The following is a 21846-nucleotide window of genomic DNA, read 5'->3' as shown; positions in this document are numbered from 1 at the left end:
AGAGGAAGACAGCGAGTGAAGGACCCGCCGCCGATCTGGAGCGGGCCGATTGAGCTGCCGCTGAAGTGCCGGTGCCACCAATCTGGACGTGCCGCCCTGACAAGGCACGCACTGCTGCCTCTTTCTATTGGCCACCCCAGGCACCTGCTTCCTTCGCTGGTGCCTGGAGCCGGCCCTGCACTCCATGCATCTAATTAAGTGGGTTCTAGCCCACGAAAGCTTATGCCCAAATAAATGTGTTGGTCTCTAAGGTGCCACAAAGAATTATAGAGTTCAGTAGATAGTTTTGAATATTAAAGCATTAATAAGAATTTTCTTTCTACACTTTAAAATGATAATGTAAAACTTCTAATATTTAGATAAGTATCTCTGAGAAAAGAAACCTACCCGGGTTCCAGTGCCATGCATGATATCTTCTGGTGTGTCATAAATCTCAGTTTCCATTTGTACTGTCTGCTTTTTCTCATGAGAGACCTTCACTCGCAGAATTCGAAAATAAGATCCACCAAGATCCAATGCAATGAAATCTCCTTTCTCTATTTGGGAGACAAGATTCAAGTAATCAAAATTGTTAAATGGCTCTGACCTATGAAACAGCGATCTATGTATAAAGCATAAATACATGTACTGTGCTTATAGCAAGTAAGTTCTATCTACTGCATGCCTATACACAGTATGTCAAGCTAATTCACTGTAATTCAACCTAAGATTAGTGCTATAGCAACACTGAACATCAGTGATGTAAAGTAAATAATAGTGTGGCTTATCCAGAGAGAGGGCAGTGGAGTAGTGGTCAACAATCAGGGTTCAGGCATCATGACTAAGCTGGAAGAAGATCTGAAGAGCAAGCTGCAAACATTGTAAATCTGGATGGAATGGAATCATGGTGTGTGGGAAATTAAAGAGTGTTTCTCTGGGGGAGGGCACAGACTGAGAGGAAGAGTCTTTCCAGGGGGACCTAACGTATTTCTGGGAGAACTCTGAAGTTTTGATGGATCTGGATACAATTTAGCCTTAAATCACCCCAATTTACACGGGGACACAGTTAACTATAAACCAAGAGTTTTATTCATGGGAGCTAAATTTCAGTGAAAACTACAATAATGCAATAGATGTCAGACAGAGAGAAGTCATACTAAAAACTGTCTCGACAAACCAATAGCTGTCACAACAGACGAGTTCAAAATTTGTGACTTCTGCTGAATCTGAAACAGATATAGCTGCCTAAAACAATTTCCTCCTGCGAACCAGAGAAAATATTAGGTCATTTCCGTCTCTATCTCAAGGGAGAGGAGATGGGTTTCAAAACTTTGAAGCCAATTCAATTGATCATCTATCTCAAGAGCAGTACAAAAAGCCTTAAGGATGTGACCCAGTCATGCTACAGAGACTGGCATATATCTGAAAAGCAACACTTTCAGTGCTTGTTTTACTGCTAAGTAAATATACTTGACTGATCCAGGTGATGACACTTGTGCTGTCTTGTCTTATCAGACAATGGAACAAATAAGGACAGTGATCATTAACGGTTTGAAGAAGAGATAACGATGGAAACACTTACACAATCTTTATAACAATGAGCTACAGGCCTGTGTGCGCAATACATGAACACTGAAGCCCTTGAGCCCCTCTCCTCCTCTCTACCCACACACATAGAGAAGCCAGTGGATTTTAGAAGGCTGATCGCAGCTTAGCAGCACAGTTAGGGTAACACTGCACTTTCTAGTGTTCTCCCAAATTCCATCTCTTCACTGATTTGTCACTTTGGTTAAACTTCAGAAACTACACATATACTGGGTGAAATCCTGGCTCTGTTGAAGTCAATGGGAGTTTTGCCACTGACTTCTGTTGGACCAGGATTCTTTGCCACATATTATACCATTCATTGCGGTTAGCACAGAACCAATTGTACCACTTGTCCTCATTACTATGATGCCCCACGGGATTCAATCTTTGATCCACAGAAATATCTATCTCACCTTCCTTTTGAATTCAACCTCTTGTATAATTCCTATGAAGGAAATTCCCAACTCTCTTGACATTGTTTGTCTAAAATCATACTGATGCACTTTTAACTGCTAAGTTTCATCCCCAAAACTTCATTATCTCCAGCTTCTCTTCAACTCAAATCTCACATCCATCTGTATAGTCAAGAATCTAGTTTGACTGACCCCAAATCTTCGTCCTACGACTCTTGGGTCTGTAATTTGCCTACTGCTACCTTCAAACCAGAACTTGCATCTGACATTTTGACCACTCCTCTGCAAAAAACTAGTATAGCCTTATTTATACTTCCACCTCTCCTCATCTGTCCCTCTTTAATGTTATGTGCACAGAGTCTTCCAGGATATTGTCCTGCCTAGTAAGCTTCCACGGGCAGTGTAACTTTCAAGAAGGAATGATCCCACTGTGCTAAAGTGGGATATGACTGCATCAAAGGGCACATCTTCACTGGCAACATTAAAGTACTGCCATGGCAGTGCTTTATCGTGGCTTGTGTAGTCGCAGCAGAAAGCTCTCCCAGCGCTCTAAAAAAAAAAAAAAAAAACCTCCACGAGGGGCGTAGCTCCCAGTGCTGGGAGTGCGGCTCCAAGTGCTGGTGCGCTGTCTACACTGGCACATTACAGCGCTGAAACTTGCAGCGCTCAGGGGTCTGTTTTTTCACACCCCTGAGCGAGAAAGTTGCAGCGCTATAAAGTGCCAGTGTAAACAAACCCAAATTGTGAAATCTGTTTTGTACCTGTGTTGATATATTGGCACTGTAGCTGCATTCGTTCAGACTTGTCCAGGGGCAGCCTACTCTGCTGCATTCCAGGCAGGTGCTCTGCCTAGGAAAAGCATTTGACACCTTTATGACCAGGACCACCACTGAAAGTCATCGAGGCTATAACCTGGGGCTGTTGACTTGTACTCCCCACTACTGGTCCACCCTCATGGAACAATGGTCTTTCCACAGAGGCTGCAGTGGGTGGGCAAGCACGACTGGTGAATACAGAACCTCACAGTTTAAGCGTACCGCACAGAAACAAGGCCCTATGTAAAGTGGGATTCTGCTCTGTGGGGGTTGACCATCACCACACATAAGGAGGACTTGCAGGAGAGAGAGGGCAGGAGGAACTCTGCCCCGTCTGAAACACTGAGCCCTGGTCTACATTATAAATTTATGTCAGTATAACTACGCCGCTCAGGGGTATTGAAAATGCACATCTCTGTATAACTGTGTTGCTCCAACCAAACTCCTGGTGTAGACAGCGCTATGTCAACAGGTGTGCTTCTCCTGGGGAGGTGGAGCTCTTCCATCAGCATAGGTTGCATCTTCACTGAAGCACTACAGCAGCATAGCAGTGTAGACAAGCCCTGATGAACCACAGACTCACATGAAGGATGAGCGCAAACTAGGAGAGCAGGCATGTCAGGACTTGTTATTTTCAAAGATCTTAATGGCTTGTCTACACTGATTGTTAGTCCACGGCAACATGGGTATAAAGCTACAGCACACTAGCATGCTGTGCGCTAACTGGCTATGTGGACCCTGCTACCACACACATTGTCCTTCTAGACAAGGCCTCAAATGACTGTTATTAAGCAATTCCGCTGCTACGCTTGGGTTCCTTGCTTTTCTGCCACACTGTCTCTCAAGGGGTTAAGGGGGGGGGAGCATGTGTAAGTGACTCGGGGAGGTCAGGAGGTCTCACATACAGGTTTCAGCATCTAGGGTGGTTGGATAGCAGTGTTCCATATCTCAAGGAAGGATGTCAGACAAGAGGGCTGACCCTAGGAGCTCTCTAGAGTCCCAGAGCTAGAAATAGTGACTAGATTCTACCCAGACCCAGTTGACTTGGAAATGACTGGGTCCCAATGACTGGATCCACTTGCAACAGACTGGTGACTGTACAGGAGTTACTGGGCCAGTCTAAGACACCTACCAGCTGTCAATTTCCATCCTGGAAATTAGGAACTACTAAAGGGGGAAATAAGTTCCCTACAGAAGTTGTTATAGGTCTCCCAAGTTGCAGCATATAGCAGCAAGCAAACCACCATATACGAGACACCAAAAACAACTCATGCATAAAAAAATAAACTATAACTGGTAAAGTTGAATATTAAAGACCAAACTTAGATTATAAGTCTCTTCTTATACTTTTACCACATAACTTTAAGCTCTCTTTTTCTGCTGCCTCAAACATTGGGCTGATCCTGTTTCGTTTACTGGAGGAAAGCTCCCTTAGTACTTTCATATGTATTTTAAAACTACACAGTTTTAGTAATTATTTTTTAAGTTGTGCAAATGAACATAATTTAAAATCTGAACATATCCTAAAAGAAGCTACATGCAGAATTCTGATCATATTTAACACAGTAAACAGGGTTTTCATAGCTCTCTCCATTGTCACAGAATCTGAAGTTAAAATGTTCATCCCGGTCACCTCATTAAATGAAATACCTGAATAAGCCATAACATAAGAGAACATCATTTGTCCAGTACAAGCCATTACCTTCAATAAATAATGATAAACAAACACTAGAACAGATGGTCCTTTTTCAAGCTTAAATGCACCCTGGAATATACTTCAAACAAATACTGCACTTCAGAAACGTCTATTCTGGCAATAGGTAACAAATTAACACATTTGTTTGCAAATATATTTGGCTCTCCTTACAAACCAAAAGTTTAATGAGAAATTCATGCTTTTCACTTAAAAACAAAAATCAACAAAACAAAACCTAAAACGTTCCATGAGTATATTAATGTTTCAGATTTAGATTATTTCATGATTTAAACAAATCTAAGTAAAAGTGTTTAATCTAAGTTTTGTAACACAATGATGCAATTAAGCATACCAGAAGTTAATTCAGAAAGATCTTTTTGTAAATCATTTTAAATAGCTTCAGATGCTTTCCTGACCATTATGGCCAAGAAAATTTCTGTATTCTCAAATTAATGACTTCAGAATTTTAAAAAATAATAATAATTCTAAGAACAACATCTCCACAGTCTTTAAACGATATTACTCAAAAGGTTATCTGTTAACAGTACAGAAATGTAGATTACTAACTAAAAAACAGTATTTCTTCAGAATATTCAGCTTTCATTCATCCTTCATGATTTAGGATTTACAGCTAATTCATGCACTGAAATTATTGTCACTAAATTATTTTCACAGTTGTTACAAGATAGCAAGATTGTTCCCACAGGACTCCATTCTGATCTTAGGGCTTGTCTTCATTACTGGGGAGATTGACGCTACTGCAATCAGTGCAACAGAGCAGGGCCGTCCTTACCCATACTCAAAGTGCGCAGCTGCGTAGGGCACCAGGAAATTTGGAGCACCAAATTTCCTGGTGTCCTGCGCGGCCGCGTGCTGCTCCAGCCCCTGCTGCGGCTCTTCCTCAGGGCCCCCGCCTCTGCTCTGCCCCGCCTCTTCCCCGTCCCCACTCCTGAGGGCTCCAGAAGCAGTCAGGCCTGCACTCACCAGTAAGTAGAACGACCCAGCCCCAGCCTGCTCCGCTCCCTTGGCTCCCAGTCACGCCGCCGGCGAGTGCTGGGGGGCGGTTCCTCCCTCCCCCCAAGCTTGGGAGCCAGGGGAACAGAGCAGGCTGGGGCCAGGTCACTCCACTTCCCGCTGGAAGTGGCCAGCCGCCCTCCCCTCCGTCCCCAACCGAGGCCTGGGGCCAGCCCCCCCGTGCTGCCCCCCACGGAGGCCTGGGGCTGGGTGGGGCCCTACACAGCCCCCCCGCGGAGGGGCTGTGTAGGGCACCAAAATAGCTAGGGACAGCCCTGCAGCAGAGTGTGTCAATTTAGCGGGTCTAGTGAAGACCTGCTAAATCAACGGCAGAGCGCTCTCATGTTGACTCCAATACTCCAGCTCCCCGAGGGGAGTATGGGAGGTCGACGGGAGAGCATCTCCCATTGACGCAGCGCAGTGAAGACACTGCGGTAAGTCAACCTAAGCTACGTCGACTCCAGTTACATTATTCACGTGGCTGGAATAGTGTAACTTATGTCAATTTACCCCAGTAGTGTAGACAAGGCCTTAGATACATGTGTCTCTGGTCTGAGTCCATTAGCTTCTAGGCCCCAGAAATCTATGAACTGGTCAATATTTTCCTACTTGTAGTTTCACCTGGTATCGCTTTTTATTGGCTCATACAATGGGTGAGTTCTTATGTCCAGCATCTTTTACTAGAGTCTAAACAGCCACTTTTCAATGACTGTGGTAAAGGATTTTGTACAGAAGAGAAAGGGCAAAAATCTTCATACAGCATTGTATCGTTAAAAATGAAAGGGGCACTCTAGTCTCATTAGTTCAATACTGGATTTTTCATTTGTAGGGAACGTGAGACACGTGACGAACAATGTATTTGCAATTTCAGGAACCCAGATGCCAACAGTTACGTACAGAAAATATTGTATTTTTCATATTTTAAGTCAGACATGCATTTATACAAATATTGTGCAGCATAATCATTTAGTTTTTCAATTATTATCCAAAGATAGATACTAAAAACCTGCACTGCTTCAAGAGTGCACAGTCTCCTTCTGTGTCTGAACTGGATATAGACTACAAGCTCCTTGGAGAAGGCTGGTGTCATCTTCTATGTTTGTACAGGAACACACATACTATCACCACTTGCTTTGTGCACCAATGAAGTCAATGGGAGTTTTATCACCAATTAAAATGGGAACAGAATTAAGCCATAAAAGCACTCCATGAATAATATTCGCTGTTTCTTTTTGTAAGTCATGTAACATTTATGATGAAACTGATATTTTAATTCATTTGTACTCCTGATGAGGGGAGACACTAAATATGACATTTTTCCTGTCTCGGCTCTGCCTAAGGATTGGATTTTGATGTCACTATTTTACTGTATTTTATTTCTTATTGTGAGTCAAGCTACTGTTTATGAAAGTGAGACGCTAACAGCACTGCCTGGAACCAGGCTTATTGCACCAGGTCCAACCCCGATGGTTTTCAAGTCTTGACGCCCAATACCTCCCACCTATTCCAGGCCTAAGCCATCCTGCAGCATGCTGCATTGTGCCTAAAGGTCTCCTGGTTCTGTATTTACGTCTTTTAATAATTCATAATGTTATTTGTTTTACTTACTCAGTGTGCTAGCGACTGAGTGCTGGTGGGATAGGGGATATATTTGTGCTTGACTAGAAGAAGTGAAGATGCAGGAAAATCTGAAGCTCAGGGTCAGCAAAAATGTTAGAACTGCCATTGGGCACCAGGAACATACATTCTCTGCACCAACAAACAGGAGAACAGAATGCACGGCCAGTCAAAGCCATGTCATTGCTTCCTTCTTAGGCCAACATACAACCCAACATGTGCATACAGTGAAATTCACTCCCTCTGTAGAAAGTCTAAGTATTTGGCTTCAGTATGGTAGTGTGCAGACGGAGTGGAAAAATGAAATCCATTCCATCCCTTTCATAACCAGAGTGCGGAACTACTGAATCACCCCTCTATGGCAGCCATGTACTCTCCATATCCATTGCATGTGGCATTGGGGCTACTGAATCCACATAAACATGGACCCCCAATCCAGGATCACTCCCACTACCCTGGCAAAACCCATTCCCATAGCAACCATGCATGGTCACCTCACCAAGGGTCTGCCACAGCAGCTTCTATGCATGGCTTAAACAGATAAATGGCTTTGGGCTGGCAATCCGCACACTAGTAAATTTCATCATAGTAGCCAACAGCACACAAGTGGAGGACTTGAAAAATATGCTTAACACAGTTCTCTAATTTCAAGCATAAAAAATTAGTATTAAGCTACAAGAAGCGAGAGCAGAGCAGAACCATAAAAGATTTCCACTCACAATACAGACTAGCGTTTCACTACCTAATATTAACTTGTTGGTTTTAACCCAACCGGTTCTCCCAACAGGACTGCACCACTATGCTGCAAACAGAGATTTAAAACAACTGCAGAAATGCAATGTAATTACTAACTCATGTATATTAAATAACGCAGAGATTGAAAATGAATCACTGGTAGAATCAAAATAAGGGCAAAATTTGCTATCAAATACTAACACACCATCTCTTTGGGTTGTGAAGGATGTGTGGTATTTTTATAAGACTCTCACTCATATGTCCACTTTTAAAACCCCTAGTCCACTATAGACCACTGCTAATCATTAAAAAAAAAAATCTGTAATTTTACCAACAAGAATTCTGTAATGAAAACAAGGTTTTCAATCCAATTAACATTGTGGGAGTGTTGATGGATAGAATACCTAGAAAGAAGTGAAAAAAAAAAATCTCTTTTCCAGCTTTAATGTGACCCATTTTGCATAGGTCTGTAAAGAAATTACACAAATTAGTTCCATGCATTGGAATGAATACATGCATATGAGACTCTCAAGAAAGTAAAATGCTTTGTTTGGTTTCAGTAGTATTTAAAAAGACATTTTCATGCAGTGTGTTACATTAACACATCACACAATATTCTAATCCTTACCTGAGCCATCAGGAATTGACCTTACAAATGTAGGAAGCATTTTTACTGTGGCTGTTGGATTGAAGTCTCTAGAAAGACCATTGTGCATCTCTCTCTTGAAGCGAGACATGATATCCAGTAGTGTTTCATCAGAGAGCCGCATGGAATAAAGATATTTATCAATCTAGAAAAAAAGAAAAGAAAAGAAAAGTTAAAATCCTGCATTTGCTTGTGTGAATGCAGATACTCTTTTTTCTTTAACTGGACTTTTCCAGCAGATTAAATGTTTATATACTGAACATGTGACTCTTCTAGTTTGATTCTGGGATTCTCCAGTCAAATGAGAAATACAACCAATACCAACAAGTTTTCTATTCTTTTAACTCAAAAAGAAAAAGAAAAGAACACAGTAACTGACATACCAAATTAGAGCAGAGGCACTTCTAGCCCTGCATCCTTCTTCAGGTTTAAAACTAGGTGAAACCCCCCTCCCCCCCTCCCCCCCCCAAGCAAATAAATAAATAAATAAATAAAAGTTAATGCACTTGGTTGTAGTGTACAATATTATATGTTTGTGGGGAGAAGAGAAATTCCTTCCTTTCCTTCCTCTCTGAAGGTAATCAGCTTATGCCCTGAAGCATGGAACTTGTTTATCATCACCATTAGCCTAGCTTAAGGACAAGGAGTAGTTTACATTAAAGAGGCTCTAATTTCATTATGAAAAGGTTTCACTGCAATTTAGGCCCCATAAATACTGGGCTGGGTAAACAATGGGGACCAAAGGAGAAAGACCTGTGAAAAAGAAAATTAATGTGTGGAAAATACTTTGAAATCCTTGGATAGGGGGCTGTGACCCTGAGGCTATTTCTACACTACGCACCGTTTAGCAACACAGCTGTGCTGCTACAGCCATGCTGCTAAAAGGTGCGCAGTGTAGCCGCTGTTTGACAAGAAACTTCCACCCCCAATGAGCAGCGGTAGCTTTGTCATCAGGAGAGCTCTCCTGCCAACAAAGCGCTGTTCACACTTTTCGTCGGTAAAACTTTTGTTGTTCAAGTGGGATGTGTTTTTTTCACACCCCTGAACAACAAAAGTTCAGGTTCCAGTGTAGATAAAGCCTAAGAGCACCTTTTGTGCCCACTGGCAACATACAGTTGATTTAGTGCCTTGTAAGGTGTCATAAGAACTGGTGACATGCTGGTCATGAATTTCATTGCCTGATGTATGTACGGGTTGTGTATAAAGAATTATGTATGTGTACTGGAAATAAATTCTTAAAATATGTTTTAGAGGCAGTGGATAAACAAGCCTACCTTAGACAAGAGAATGCGGATTTATTTGTCTGCATGGCTTGACTACAAGCTAAGGACAAGTAAAATTACACATAAGGTAAACAAAGCAATCAAGCTAACAAGCAGCAAAGCAAACAGCTTGATGAGCACGGGGGAGGGAGGGAGGGAAGACACCAGATTCTGAATTTTCAGGAGGTTTTCCTGGCTCTTGAGACAAAGACAATGGATTTTCAGAAATATAAGGGGAGTGAAAAGACATTCAAGTTATCCAGCACCTGCGGGGGGGGGGGGGGAAAGGAGGCAGCACCCTCTGATTCTGTGAACACTAGATCCTCTTGCCTGGAGGGCTAGAGATGCAAGTAGCTTGATGCAAGTGAGAAATCATTTTAGGCAAAGACATAGCTTTCTAAAATTAAGTTGTAGGCACCAGAAAGTGTGTTATTTTTGTATTGTTTGTAATCCTTTCCTATCTTCTTAATTCTTCCTTGGTATCACTTAAATCTGTTTCTTTATTAATAAGCTTATTCTTGTTTTATTACAAAGCCAGCCCAGTGCAGGGATTTCAGCCAAACTAACAGACTGGTGTGTGCTCTGGCTCTTTGGAGGTAGCAAACAATTTCTGTGAGTGCTCAGTGAGATGGAGTGGACACAGCAGAGAGACATCCCTGGAAAACTCAGGAATTGGGGCTCACTTATGAAAGGCACAATTAGGAATGGCAGAGTCTCAAGGTATTTGTTGGTGAGGCAGACAGACTGGTCTGTCTCCAGCAAAGCGCTCTTATTAAGGTAGTGAGGTAACACAGTGGCTTGCAGATCTGGGATCCCAGAGGAGAGTATCACAAAGGCATTTAAATACGTTATGTAGTAGCAGCAGTTCCAAAAACCTTTGGAATCTGAATTCTTCATAATTTCGTGGAGCATAGCTCAGAATGAATCAAGGGTACGGAATACACTACTCTCCAATTCACCAGAGTATCTACCCAGAAGCCACAGGACCGTAGACTCTATTATACACATTTTGCAGAAAGTTGACCTGATGTAGCAGGGTTGTCTACAGCAGGCTCTTAACAAGGTTAGAAGGCTCAAACAGATCATTACTGATTTGGTTAACATTCACAAAAACAACATGGAGAAAATCTTGCAAGATCACTGATCACATCCAAACTATAACCATAGTATATGTCCAGTCTGGTTTTGAATCCAGAATGGAACCAAAACCACTGGGACACATTTAGAACTATGGAAACAAACCCAATACCAAAGAGATACAGAGATTTGAATTCAAGATTCCAGATTTGGATCATTTCTAGATTCAGGTATGCACTTCTCTGAATACAGATATCAGTGTTTTAAATTATTCTGCACAGAAATGTTAATGAATAACTCTCTCTGCTTTGCTGCTTCTTTTTAAAAGCTTTTCCCTCGACCAAAAAAGCACCTGCCCCAAAGACATGAAATAAATCCCCAACAGGCTTCAAATTAATTCTTTTACAATTCAGCGATTACAATATTTATTCAGCTGAGCAAGAAAATAATCAAAAGAACTATTCAATAGCTTATTTGATTAGAAAATATCCAGTGAGCAGAGTCCTCGTTTCTCTGATTCTCTCCCAAGAAAAAAATTAAGTAGTGCAGTAAACTACAGTAGCATTCAAGGCAGTGATAACTTTGACAGAGACAGAGTCACAATTTTTGCATATCCACACAATAAGGAATACTAACATTTCAACATAATAGACCCAATTTTGCCCTCAGTCTACGACAGCTGCACATACAACTGCTGGAAGGATTGAGTCCACTGTCCAGCATGCAGCACTATATGGGCTTCTGCTCCCATCTGGTATGCCAAAGATATTATTTGTACAAACATTCCCCAGAGCAAGAGATGTCAGGAGACAACAGCAACCAAGACAGCTAGACAAACTGTCAGCATTTGCCATGTGATCCCAAGACAAAATGTGTGTAGCATCAAAGAGCAACACATTCAGACTTCTATGGGAACCACAAAGGAGTCAGTCTGGCTAAGCTTCATCCACCCTGCAAGACTCAGGGTTACAAAACTTCCTGGCCACAACTGCACACAGCTACTAGCTGGCATTGCCAAACAGCAACAGAAACATCTGTAATTATTAATGAAACCACCTGGATTAATCTGAAGAGGCAAGGAAAGCTCATTCCCAAGCTATTTAACTCTTTGGACTGTTGATGAACTGAAAGTTTAGGATAAAAGTCTCCCTTTTTAACATCTATTCTCATCTCAGTGGATGGGGGGATTTATTTCCTGTATATATTATCCTCTCATATTTAATGCCTTTCATCACAAAGGATCCAAAAATGTTTTATAAACACATTTATTGTATACTATATAAAAGCATAAGAACACATCTAATATGTGGAGGCAATATGATCAATTAATTTCATGAATCTGCAGCTTATCACGCACCCTCTGACTGACTCATCTGCCCTTGCTCACTAATCCACGTCTCCAGAATTTATTCGAGCATTCTAACCCCTGAGCAACTTCAAAGAGCCACATCCCCACACACCCCTCTAAAATTACCCCAGCCCAAGGCCGGGGGTAACTCAGCCCGGGGTCATTGCCAGCTTTTCGGTACACAACAATGTCAGTTTTACAGTTCATTGTTTCACAACCCTACATAGTTAGAAATAGGAAATTATACCACTGGAAAGAGGCAAGAGTTCCAGCTTCCCCTGATGCCCAGCACTGTTTTGTTCACAATATTACACAAATCCTCTTCATCTTCAAAGAGGATAACAGCAGCAGTGATGCTTCAGAGAAACAATTCAACCTTCAGAGATCTGGTTAAAAGACATCGGTGTCCCATTCCTGTTTACCATCAGCTTCTAGTCTAGCCCAGTTTACTGTCTGGCTTGTAAATATTGGCCTAGAAATTCATCAGCCCGAAGCAACATTTTCCACATCACATGGCCTCTTTTACTCTCTGTACTAAGAACAGCTTACTATATGGTCCAGAGCATTAAAATGCAACCCATGTACCTGACAACCAATGTGCCTGCAGTGGCAAACACGTCAGATACATGAGGTTCCTTTATCAAGACCCTCTCCTTTAATCTTGTATATAATTAGGTAATATTAATATCTATCGTTCAAAAACACAACTTTGATTACCACACCAGCACCATAATGTACTCTCACACATCATATATACATATGAACAGACACCCACACACTAAACAACAGTTTAAGGCAGAAGTGACGAAGAATACTCTACTATTCTCCAGCTTAAAGAGAATATAGCTAGTCAGAATGTAATTAGGGCCCAAAATGCAATTTGGCCAGGAAACCAGTCCCAATGCAATTACTCTTGCAAAAAGTATTTCAATCACAAGTGATCAAAATCTCAGTTTGACATCCCAACTGCAGATGGCACATGACAGAACAAGGCACCCTAACATAATGACCAAGCATTCATGTACCAGTGCTCTGAACTACTGAACCACCAAAAACACTCCCTGCAACACCTTACATTTCTCTTGCACTGAGCAGGTCTAACCATATTTAGCTTGTCAGATCTCACTTGGTCTCATCTTAAATTGATAGGGCTGCATCCTAATCCCTCTGCGTCAAAGTTAGGTTGAACCTTTTTTATTATCAATCCTTGAATATGTTGTAAAGCATTTAATATGAAGCTTATCAGAAGAAAAGTGGAAAGTTATCCAAAAATAAATTGGAAAAAAAATTAGACACAGCAATTACAAGAATTAATATCATACACTAGCCCATAAATGGCAGATTATATTAATTTAACCAGGGTTCTACCTAAACACTAGCCATCTGATCTTGAAATCATCTGTCTGAATCCAACCCAGATCAGTAATGGGTGGATGCTGTTATAATCTCACGTTCAGAACGTTGGAATGAGTTGGTGCTCAGTCCCGCTCCTAGTGGAGGAGTATCCTCATCACAGAAACCACCACAGATGATGCTCTTGTGGGCAGTTTCAATAAACAGACCAAGAACTCAGTGATTCTGGAGACTGCTCAAGGCTGTCTCTCCAGAACACCTGAGACATAATGGTGAAAGGGTGAGGAGCCCTGCACTGCTGCTACCCATGCCACAGGTTTTCTGGGAATAAACAGAAGGCATCTGTCTCCAGCACTCAGCCATATGCAAGAGGCCTGATGTACTGTCTTTTTAAAATGGGAGGGGGGACACTAATTAAGGCTGCACTGTCATTCTGAATCTTGACTGTCCATAATGTCCTTGCTCATGTAATGGTCTAATTGGCTGTTACATGCTTTATAATATCTTGTCATGCATCTAAAATAAACTCTGTAGACGCTCCACCTCCTGCCTCCCATTTACAATAATGTGTTGAAGGCTAAAGAAGTGATCCACCGATACTGTTTGCATGAACTTTAGTGAGGGTGTTCGAAGAAAGGAAATCAAGATCGAACTAGCCTGAGCTGACCACCTCTGGGACAATGTACATAAAGCTAAACAAACACCATGTACAGTAAAAGGTGGATATTTTTCTCATTCTGAAAAACCAATGGCAACTTTTCCTGCAGTTACACAATTAGGGTAGGGATCTTGGGGGTACACAGAGATGCACACTGAGATCCATGGAAAATCTCACTTCAAAACAGATCGCTCCAATGCATTCCACTTCTAACAAACCAGCCAGCTCTCTTTGTTGAAGGAAAATGATTGCAGTCCTTCTACCAAGTATAAGGGTGTGGCGGGAGGGGAAGGAGATGGACACTGCTTTCTTGAATTCATTCCCCTTATGGAGCTACTAATTAAGCAGGAACTACAAGAAAAATCACTACAAATAATACATACTCTCCTTTTTCTGGTTAAGTATCAAACATAGCTCATGCACAATATCCAGTTAAGGGACACTTTGGAAAATGTTTTCTGAGAGGCCACAATTAGGAAAGTGCCACTTTACTGAATAGGAGGTTTAATAAGGTGTTCCCAACCAGAGCTCATCTGGAAACTATTTAGACCTTCTCTAGACTGGCGATGAAGCAACCTGTGTGGAATTAGGAGGCAGGAGCACAGGCAGGGCCAGTGGCAGACACAAACATTAAGGGTGGCGCCAAATCAACACCTGGGGAGGTGCTGGTCTGATTTTGGTTTGTTTGGGTTGAGAGTTTTTTGTTGGCTTTTTGGGTTTTGTAGCTCAGCTGTTGGGGGAAACACCAAAAATGTTTTCCGCCCTGAGTTGCAAAACACTGAGGACCAGCCTTGAGCTCAGGTTGCAGAAGAGTTTGGAGGAGGCATCGGCAAGTCAGTCTGTATGCACATGGCTTGACAGCTAACTGAAGCTGCAGCATCTCTGTAAATAGTTCTCTCATTAAAGAGCCTGTTTAGTTTTACAAGCGCGGCATCCTCTCATTATTGCCCAACATACAATACTTGAAAGAGGATTTCCCCAGATTACACACTCATTGGTGCAGCTGCCTGGCACAATCCCTAGTGAAGACAGGCAAAGCCCGTACTTGCACCAGTGGAGCTTATCCAGATTTCAAGCAGGGAGAAGACCTTCTGTGAAGATCTGGCTGCTGCCTGGGCACATTGGGAGATGGTCCTGAGAAACTTATATGGAAGGGAAGGGAAGTAGCCTTCCAAAGGTTTAGCAGAGTACATCTGAAGTTTTGAAGTGAATGGCTGCACTGATGCAAAACAGCAGAATTTGTCCCTTTACCAACAGCTGGCACGTCCTGAGAAATGCCATAATTCATGATAGTGGAAGCATGGAGCCCTACAAAAGGATTAATAGTTTCCATTTGATTTTAAAAGTATATTAACTATTTTTTTAAATGGAGAGTGCTATAAACAAAATAGTAGACATGTAATTTTTCTTGACTAAAACATGTAATGCGGATTCATTTTCATACATTAGAAAAGACTTCTTGAATTCCAAGAACTGCAGGAATCATGCAGTGGATTTGTAGATAAATATAACTAATTGTACAGTATGCGCTCACATTTCTACGTAAACACCTACTCAGCTACTAAGGACCAATAACTGGCCTTAGATGCATGTCTAGTTTGCACTGACACCAATGGAAGTCTCATGCATACCCACGGACAGAGAGAGGCCTCCTTCTTATAAAGATTTCCAAAAATCATTAGCACCTATTTTAGTCACACAGTCCTTATAGGGAAGTCATTAACTTATGCATACACTCCTACCATACAGTTGTTCATGCAGCATGCTCATTTAAATGTGAGGAATATTCATCAGGAGTAAAAAATGCATTAATAAAAATAGTTTAAACATTGCAAGACCTTTCCCTTTTCAATTACATATTGCTTCAGTTTGTAACTCCTATACAGCACTGATTCTGGGTAGTTAATTCTATTAATTTTATTATATCCAAACTATTGCCATTTACATCACATTTCCTGCATTTTTAAGAAACAAAATGCTTTTCAGAGTTTTTTCTTTTTTATTTCATTATCTATTTTGAGATTTTGTCAGGCACCCAATGAGTAAAAATAGAAAATTGGCAAAATCTTAAACTTCACACATAGATTTACAAATGCAATGGTACGCTAATAGAAAACAAAAGTACTCAGCCTTTTGAAGACCAGGCCCTGATCCTGCAAAGACTTATACACCTGCTCAACTTTATGTACTGTGAGCTGTTACACTAAAGTCAATGAGAAGGATCACATAAAGTTGTTTGCAGTGTTGTTGTGGCCCCAGGATATTACAGAGACAAGATGGATGAGGTAATATCTTTTATTGGACTTAGGGTTGCCAACTTTCTAATTGCACAAAACCGAACAGACCTGCCCCGCCCCTTCCCCAAGGCTCCGCCCCTACCCTGCCCCATCTCTGAGGCCCCGCCCCCACTCATTCCAGCCCCTCTCCCTCTATCGCTCGTTTTCCCTCACCCACTTCACTGGGTTGGGGTAGGGGGTGAGGGCTCCAGCCGGGCAGCGCTTACTTCAGGCAGCTCCCGGTCGGCAGCGCAGCAGCGCTAAGGCAGGCTTCCTGCCTGCCCTTGCTCCGCGCTTCTCCCAAAAGTGGTCAGCATGTCCGGCCCCTAGGCAGAGACGTGGGCAGGCGGCTCTGCACAGTGCGCGCTGCCCACACCCACTGGCGCCGCTCCCGCAGCTCCCACTGGCCACGGTTCCTGGCCAATGGGAGCTTCAGAGCCGGCGCTCGGGGCGGGGCCAGCGCGCGGAGCCTCCCTGGCCCCTGTGCCTGGGGGCTTCAGGGACATGTCGCCGCTTCCGGGAGCTGTGCACAGCCAGGGCAGGCAGGGAGCCTGCATTAGCCGGGCTGTGCTACCAACTGGACTTTTAACAGCCTGGTCAGCGGTGCTGACCGGAACCGCCAGGGTCCCTTTTTGACCGGGCATTCCAGTCGAAAACTGGACGTCTGGCAACCCTAATTGGACTGCCTGCTGTTGGTGAAAGAGAGATGCTTTTGAGTGACACTCTCTCCACACTTTCATCAACAGAATGTGGTCCAATAAAATATATTACTTCACCCCCCTGCTCTCACAGTACATAAGAACCTAAGAACGGCTATACTGGGTCAGACCAAGGGTCCATCAAGCCCAGTACCCTGTCCTCTGACAATGGCGAATAACAGGTGCCCCAAAGGGAATGAACAGACAGGTTATCATCAAGTGATCCGTGCCCTGTCACTCAATCCCAGCTTCTGGCAAACAGAGGCTAGGGACACCATTCCTGCCCATCCTGGCTAATAGCCATTGATGGACCTATCGTCCATGAATCTATCTAGCTCCCTTTTGAACCCTGTTATTGTATTGGCCTTCACAACAACTTCTGGCAAGGAGTTCCAGAGGCTGCGTTGTGTGAAAAAATACTTTCTTGTGTTTGTTTTAAGCCTATTAATTTCATTTGGTGGCCCCTTGTTCTTGTATTATGAGCAAGAGTAAATAATACTTCCTTATTTACCTTCTCTCTACCACTCATGATTTTATAGACCTCTATCATATCCCCCCTTAGTCACCTCTTTTCCAAGCTGGAAAGTCCCAGTCTTATTAATCTCTCCTCATACAGAAACTGTTCTATACCCCTAATCATTTTTGTTGACCTTTTCTGAACCTTTTATGCTTAATTCTTTGCAGGATCAGGTTTTAATCAGCATATGTGCACAGAGACAAACTTGCCATACGTATCCTAAAATTTTGCCCTAGAACTGCCACCAGAGCTGCTATCAGCAAAAGGCTCGCCAATACCAATTATAAGGAAAAAGTGAGTTTTCAAATTCATTTCACAGTTTATCCCACATGGAACAAAACTATATGCATCTTATATACCTATTAATGCTCCTGTACACTTTTAGCTTGGTTTACATATTGCACTTGCATGAGATCATATATTGACACATGATTTTATATGGAAGTGGCTCCTTTTTCATATATTACAGCCCCACAAATTTTGTTCACTTATAACATACTATTTCTGCCCATGAAACACACACTATCTTCTTTCCACATCATGGTGATTCCTGCCTTTAAAATTTTCCAGACACTGTACTAATCAAAATTAGTGGATACCTCCTTCAAGAGCCTGTCTTAAACAAAGAAAAACAAATTTTATATCTATATTCAAGTTAAGCTGGAGGCAGTATTCTTAACTCATTATACCTAGTTTCAGAGTAGCAGCCGTGTTAGTCTGTATCCGCAAAAAGAAGAACAGGACTACTTGTGGCACCTTAGAGACTAACAAATTTATTAGAGCATAAGCTTTCGTGGACTACAGCCCACTTCTTCATCCGAAGAAGTGGGCTGTAGTCCACGAAAGCTTATGCTCTAATAAATTTGTTAGTCTCTAAGGTGCCACAAGTAGTCCTGTTCTTCATTATACCTAGGTACTCCACATGTCTCAGAACCATATCATCTCCATAATATATCTAGCCACAATAAATCGCACTATGCAAAGGTAACTGCTATAGTACAGATCCTTAAAGTTACTGTCTCTGAGGAAACTGGTTAACTAACAGGTGAATGACACTAGAGTACAGCCTGTATTACATGACCACAAAGATTCTGTGGAGGAGGGAAAATTTCTAGTCACTGGGATACAGAGCAACATGGGACTCAGGCTGAACAAGTTCCAGCTTACCTTGTCTTTTCTTTGCTGATAATCCTTCCTTATCCCCCATGCCCTATGGTGGCATTCTCAGTGTGACTCACCACCTGCACTACCAGCTGTCACCTAAACCTCAGGCCAAGAACCAGTGCAAGGGAGACTAAGATTAACAGTTCAGGCCTGCATTCAGGGTTAGAACTAAATGGATGTGGAGCAGTACGAAGTTATAGGGGAGGCAAGTAATAGAGGGGTGGTCAGTGAGGGGTGGAAACAAATCAGTCTGTAGTGGAATAAAAGAGACCTCCCCCTTTTGAGGAGGAGGAAGCACAGCTAGGAGGGAGCTGAAAATGAGAACTGAAGACAAGTATTCTTCTGTGCAATATACTGAGGATAAGTACATTTGTACCACTATCATGGATCAACATGAGTCACCTTCCAGTATTTTGAGGGTCAGAACAGGACTAGAATTCTGATCCAACCAGCCCCCTCATAAACCTTCCAACACTGATTTTTTATTAATTTATCATTATTTTTTTTAAAGGAGGCCGGGAGGAAGGGGGGGTTGTTCTTAGCTTCAATATCAATAGATTCTGATTAGGGTGCACATATAGAAATATTTTACTTATATGCTTAGATTTGTGTGCAATCTAAATGGGATTTTAATTTATACAATAGCTATCTATATTTCTAAAATACCCCATCACAATGGTTTCTAGTACAGTCAAATAAAATTATGTTTCTCACTGTAACAAAATTTACAAACACACTGTCTATATTTTTATAACAATATCTGTGAGACAACACCACAGAACTTCCCCTTTTTCAGATGCAGTAAATGTAAAGTTTGTGACATCTTGTGTATGAACCACCTCCGCTGTGGTTGTGATTTTTTGTTTATTTTGAATTGTTAAATATAACAACAATAAAACAGATTATGCTTTACATTGGTTTATAAATCTGGAGCAGTAAGTGGCGTGTAAAACTGTTTCAAGAAAATATACATGTTGCACAGATTCAGATAATAGAAAAATTCAGTGAGAAGGCAGTTTTAGGATCTTCCTCCAGACTAAACAGTTATTCCTAATCCTCTACCTCCTACAGGGATTTTTGATAGGGAAAATCCAATGGAATAAACAAGAGGCCTAAAGCTGCAAGAAGCAACTTTTAAAAATAAAGCACATTCTTAGGCCCCATCTAACTGGGTTTTCTGTTCAAGTTTGGAGTTTTTGTTGGTGGTTTTTTTATTTTATTTTATTTTATTGTGGGGAGAGGGGAAATAGCTTTTTGAGGGTTTTGTTTTTTGCTCACTAGTGTAGTTACCAGTGCCCTCATGTAACTACACAGGAGAAAACCCCAGCATGGATGTGATACACCAGTGTAAGATGTGGTATGCACCAACGTGACTCATCTTTGCTAGTTGCACAAATGCAGTGCATCTATGCTGAACATTTACACCAACACCAATGTAGCAACATCAATCTAGTCACACAGGTGCAAATTTCCCTAGACTAGGCAGACAAGCTCAGATATTACTACAAAAATGCACATTTGTAACATTAACAGAAAAGGACACGGCCACATTATTCAGAGTTTTACAAAAATCTTATATGCTCCTTTAATAATATTCCTCTCTCCTTCTCCCCATTTCTCCCCTCAAATCCACATAATATGGACAAATGTGGCACAGAAAGGGTCAGCAGAATCTTCCAGGTTATGGCACCTGTTTGTGAAAAGCCACTGAGCTTCTTCAGAAAGTCAAACTTTTTTTTTTGGCCTAGTACCAAAATCTCCAGCATTGCTAGCTATTCAACTAAACTACTGTGCTTTTCCTTTTCATGTTAAACCACCACACCCAGGCAACTAGTAGTACTCAGAAATAAGGTAATACTGTTTTACAATCTATTTACACAGAACTCCACACCCATTTTGTACTATGCTGTTAAACAGCAACACCATGCAACTAACTGGCACACAACAATATTCCCCCTTAACTGCTTAAAAATCAAGCTTTTTAACACAAAGTCCAGCCTCTGTCAATTCACTATAAAAACATTACTGTTGCCCCATACATTCATAAGTCACAACAACATAAAATCCAAAATTGTTTGTGACTTGAATTTGTTTTTAACTCACATTCTTGTAATACATGTCTGTGCAAGCACTAATAAAAAAGGAGTGATCGCCTCTATATATGCTGTTGTTTACAAAGAGCAAGAAATAAAAAGAAACATATTGAAGTGATGTACGTGGAAGTGATTTCCTGACGTGGAGATGACTTCTTGATAATTAGAGCTCTTTTTGTTTTTAAATTCTGCTGCAGTAACACAATGACAACAAAACTACATCAAATGTAGTTAAAATACCTTACAGTCATTACAAATTCTGCAGCATAAGGAAACTTTTATATTTTTTCTTTAATATTTCTGCAAAGTCTGTGTTTATAGCCTACACCCACAGTGGCGCTACACCTAGTATAATGAAATGTTGGGCCTCCTCCCGTAAGAGGCCTAAGGACATTATTCTGATGATACTAAAAACAGAATATTTCATCTCTATATAGAGGCCCATCTCAATAAGGGACCACCTACGAGTCATGAGGACACAGCATAACTGTAAAATAACCTTAGGGGAAACTAGTGTGACCCCTATTTGGCACTTTAATAAGAATATAAATAAATTGCTTCAAATTTGTGAATAAATTATCAGACTACATTTTAAATGTTACATTCAACTCAGTTCTTTCACTCAATTGCTAGCTAAAAAGATTACTTTAATTAACAGCAAGAAATAAGCAGATTTTTTGGGTAGGACTCTACTTTAAAAATAAATAAATTACAGTTAAGGTAACTTAATTTTTAAATAATAATTGGCTTGGGCCTTGGATTCCCCGTGTAATAAAACATATTTGCTGTTCATTCAGTTACATATTATGAGACTGACAGACTGTATTAGTGTATTTTAGACTATTCTACAAAGGCCCTGGAGGGACTCTCAGTGGAGAAATGACATCTACATCTTTCT

General features: G+C 41.4%; 1 protein-coding gene across 2 annotated transcripts in view; it reads right to left on the bottom strand.

Moving 5' to 3' along the window:
- The window catches only part of HK1 (hexokinase 1), a 71945-nt gene that overhangs the window by 48858 nt on the left and 1241 nt on the right, over positions 1-21846 (bottom strand). Inside the window, exons 2-3 of one of the 2 annotated variants that reach the window (XM_005281896.5) lie at positions 8485-8647; positions 388-536 (exon numbers count right to left, since the gene is read on the bottom strand). In XM_005281896.5, the coding sequence (XP_005281953.2) occupies positions 388-536; positions 8485-8647 (312 nt within the window). The remainder of the gene's footprint in view (positions 1-387; positions 537-8484; positions 8648-21846) is intronic. The other variant, XM_065553495.1, reaches the window with a different exon arrangement.

This window comes from Chrysemys picta, chromosome 7 (genome assembly GCF_011386835.1).
Source record: "Chrysemys picta bellii isolate R12L10 chromosome 7, ASM1138683v2, whole genome shotgun sequence".
NCBI lineage: Eukaryota > Metazoa > Chordata > Testudines > Emydidae > Chrysemys > Chrysemys picta.
This window is presented reverse-complemented; position numbering and strand designations above follow the sequence as displayed.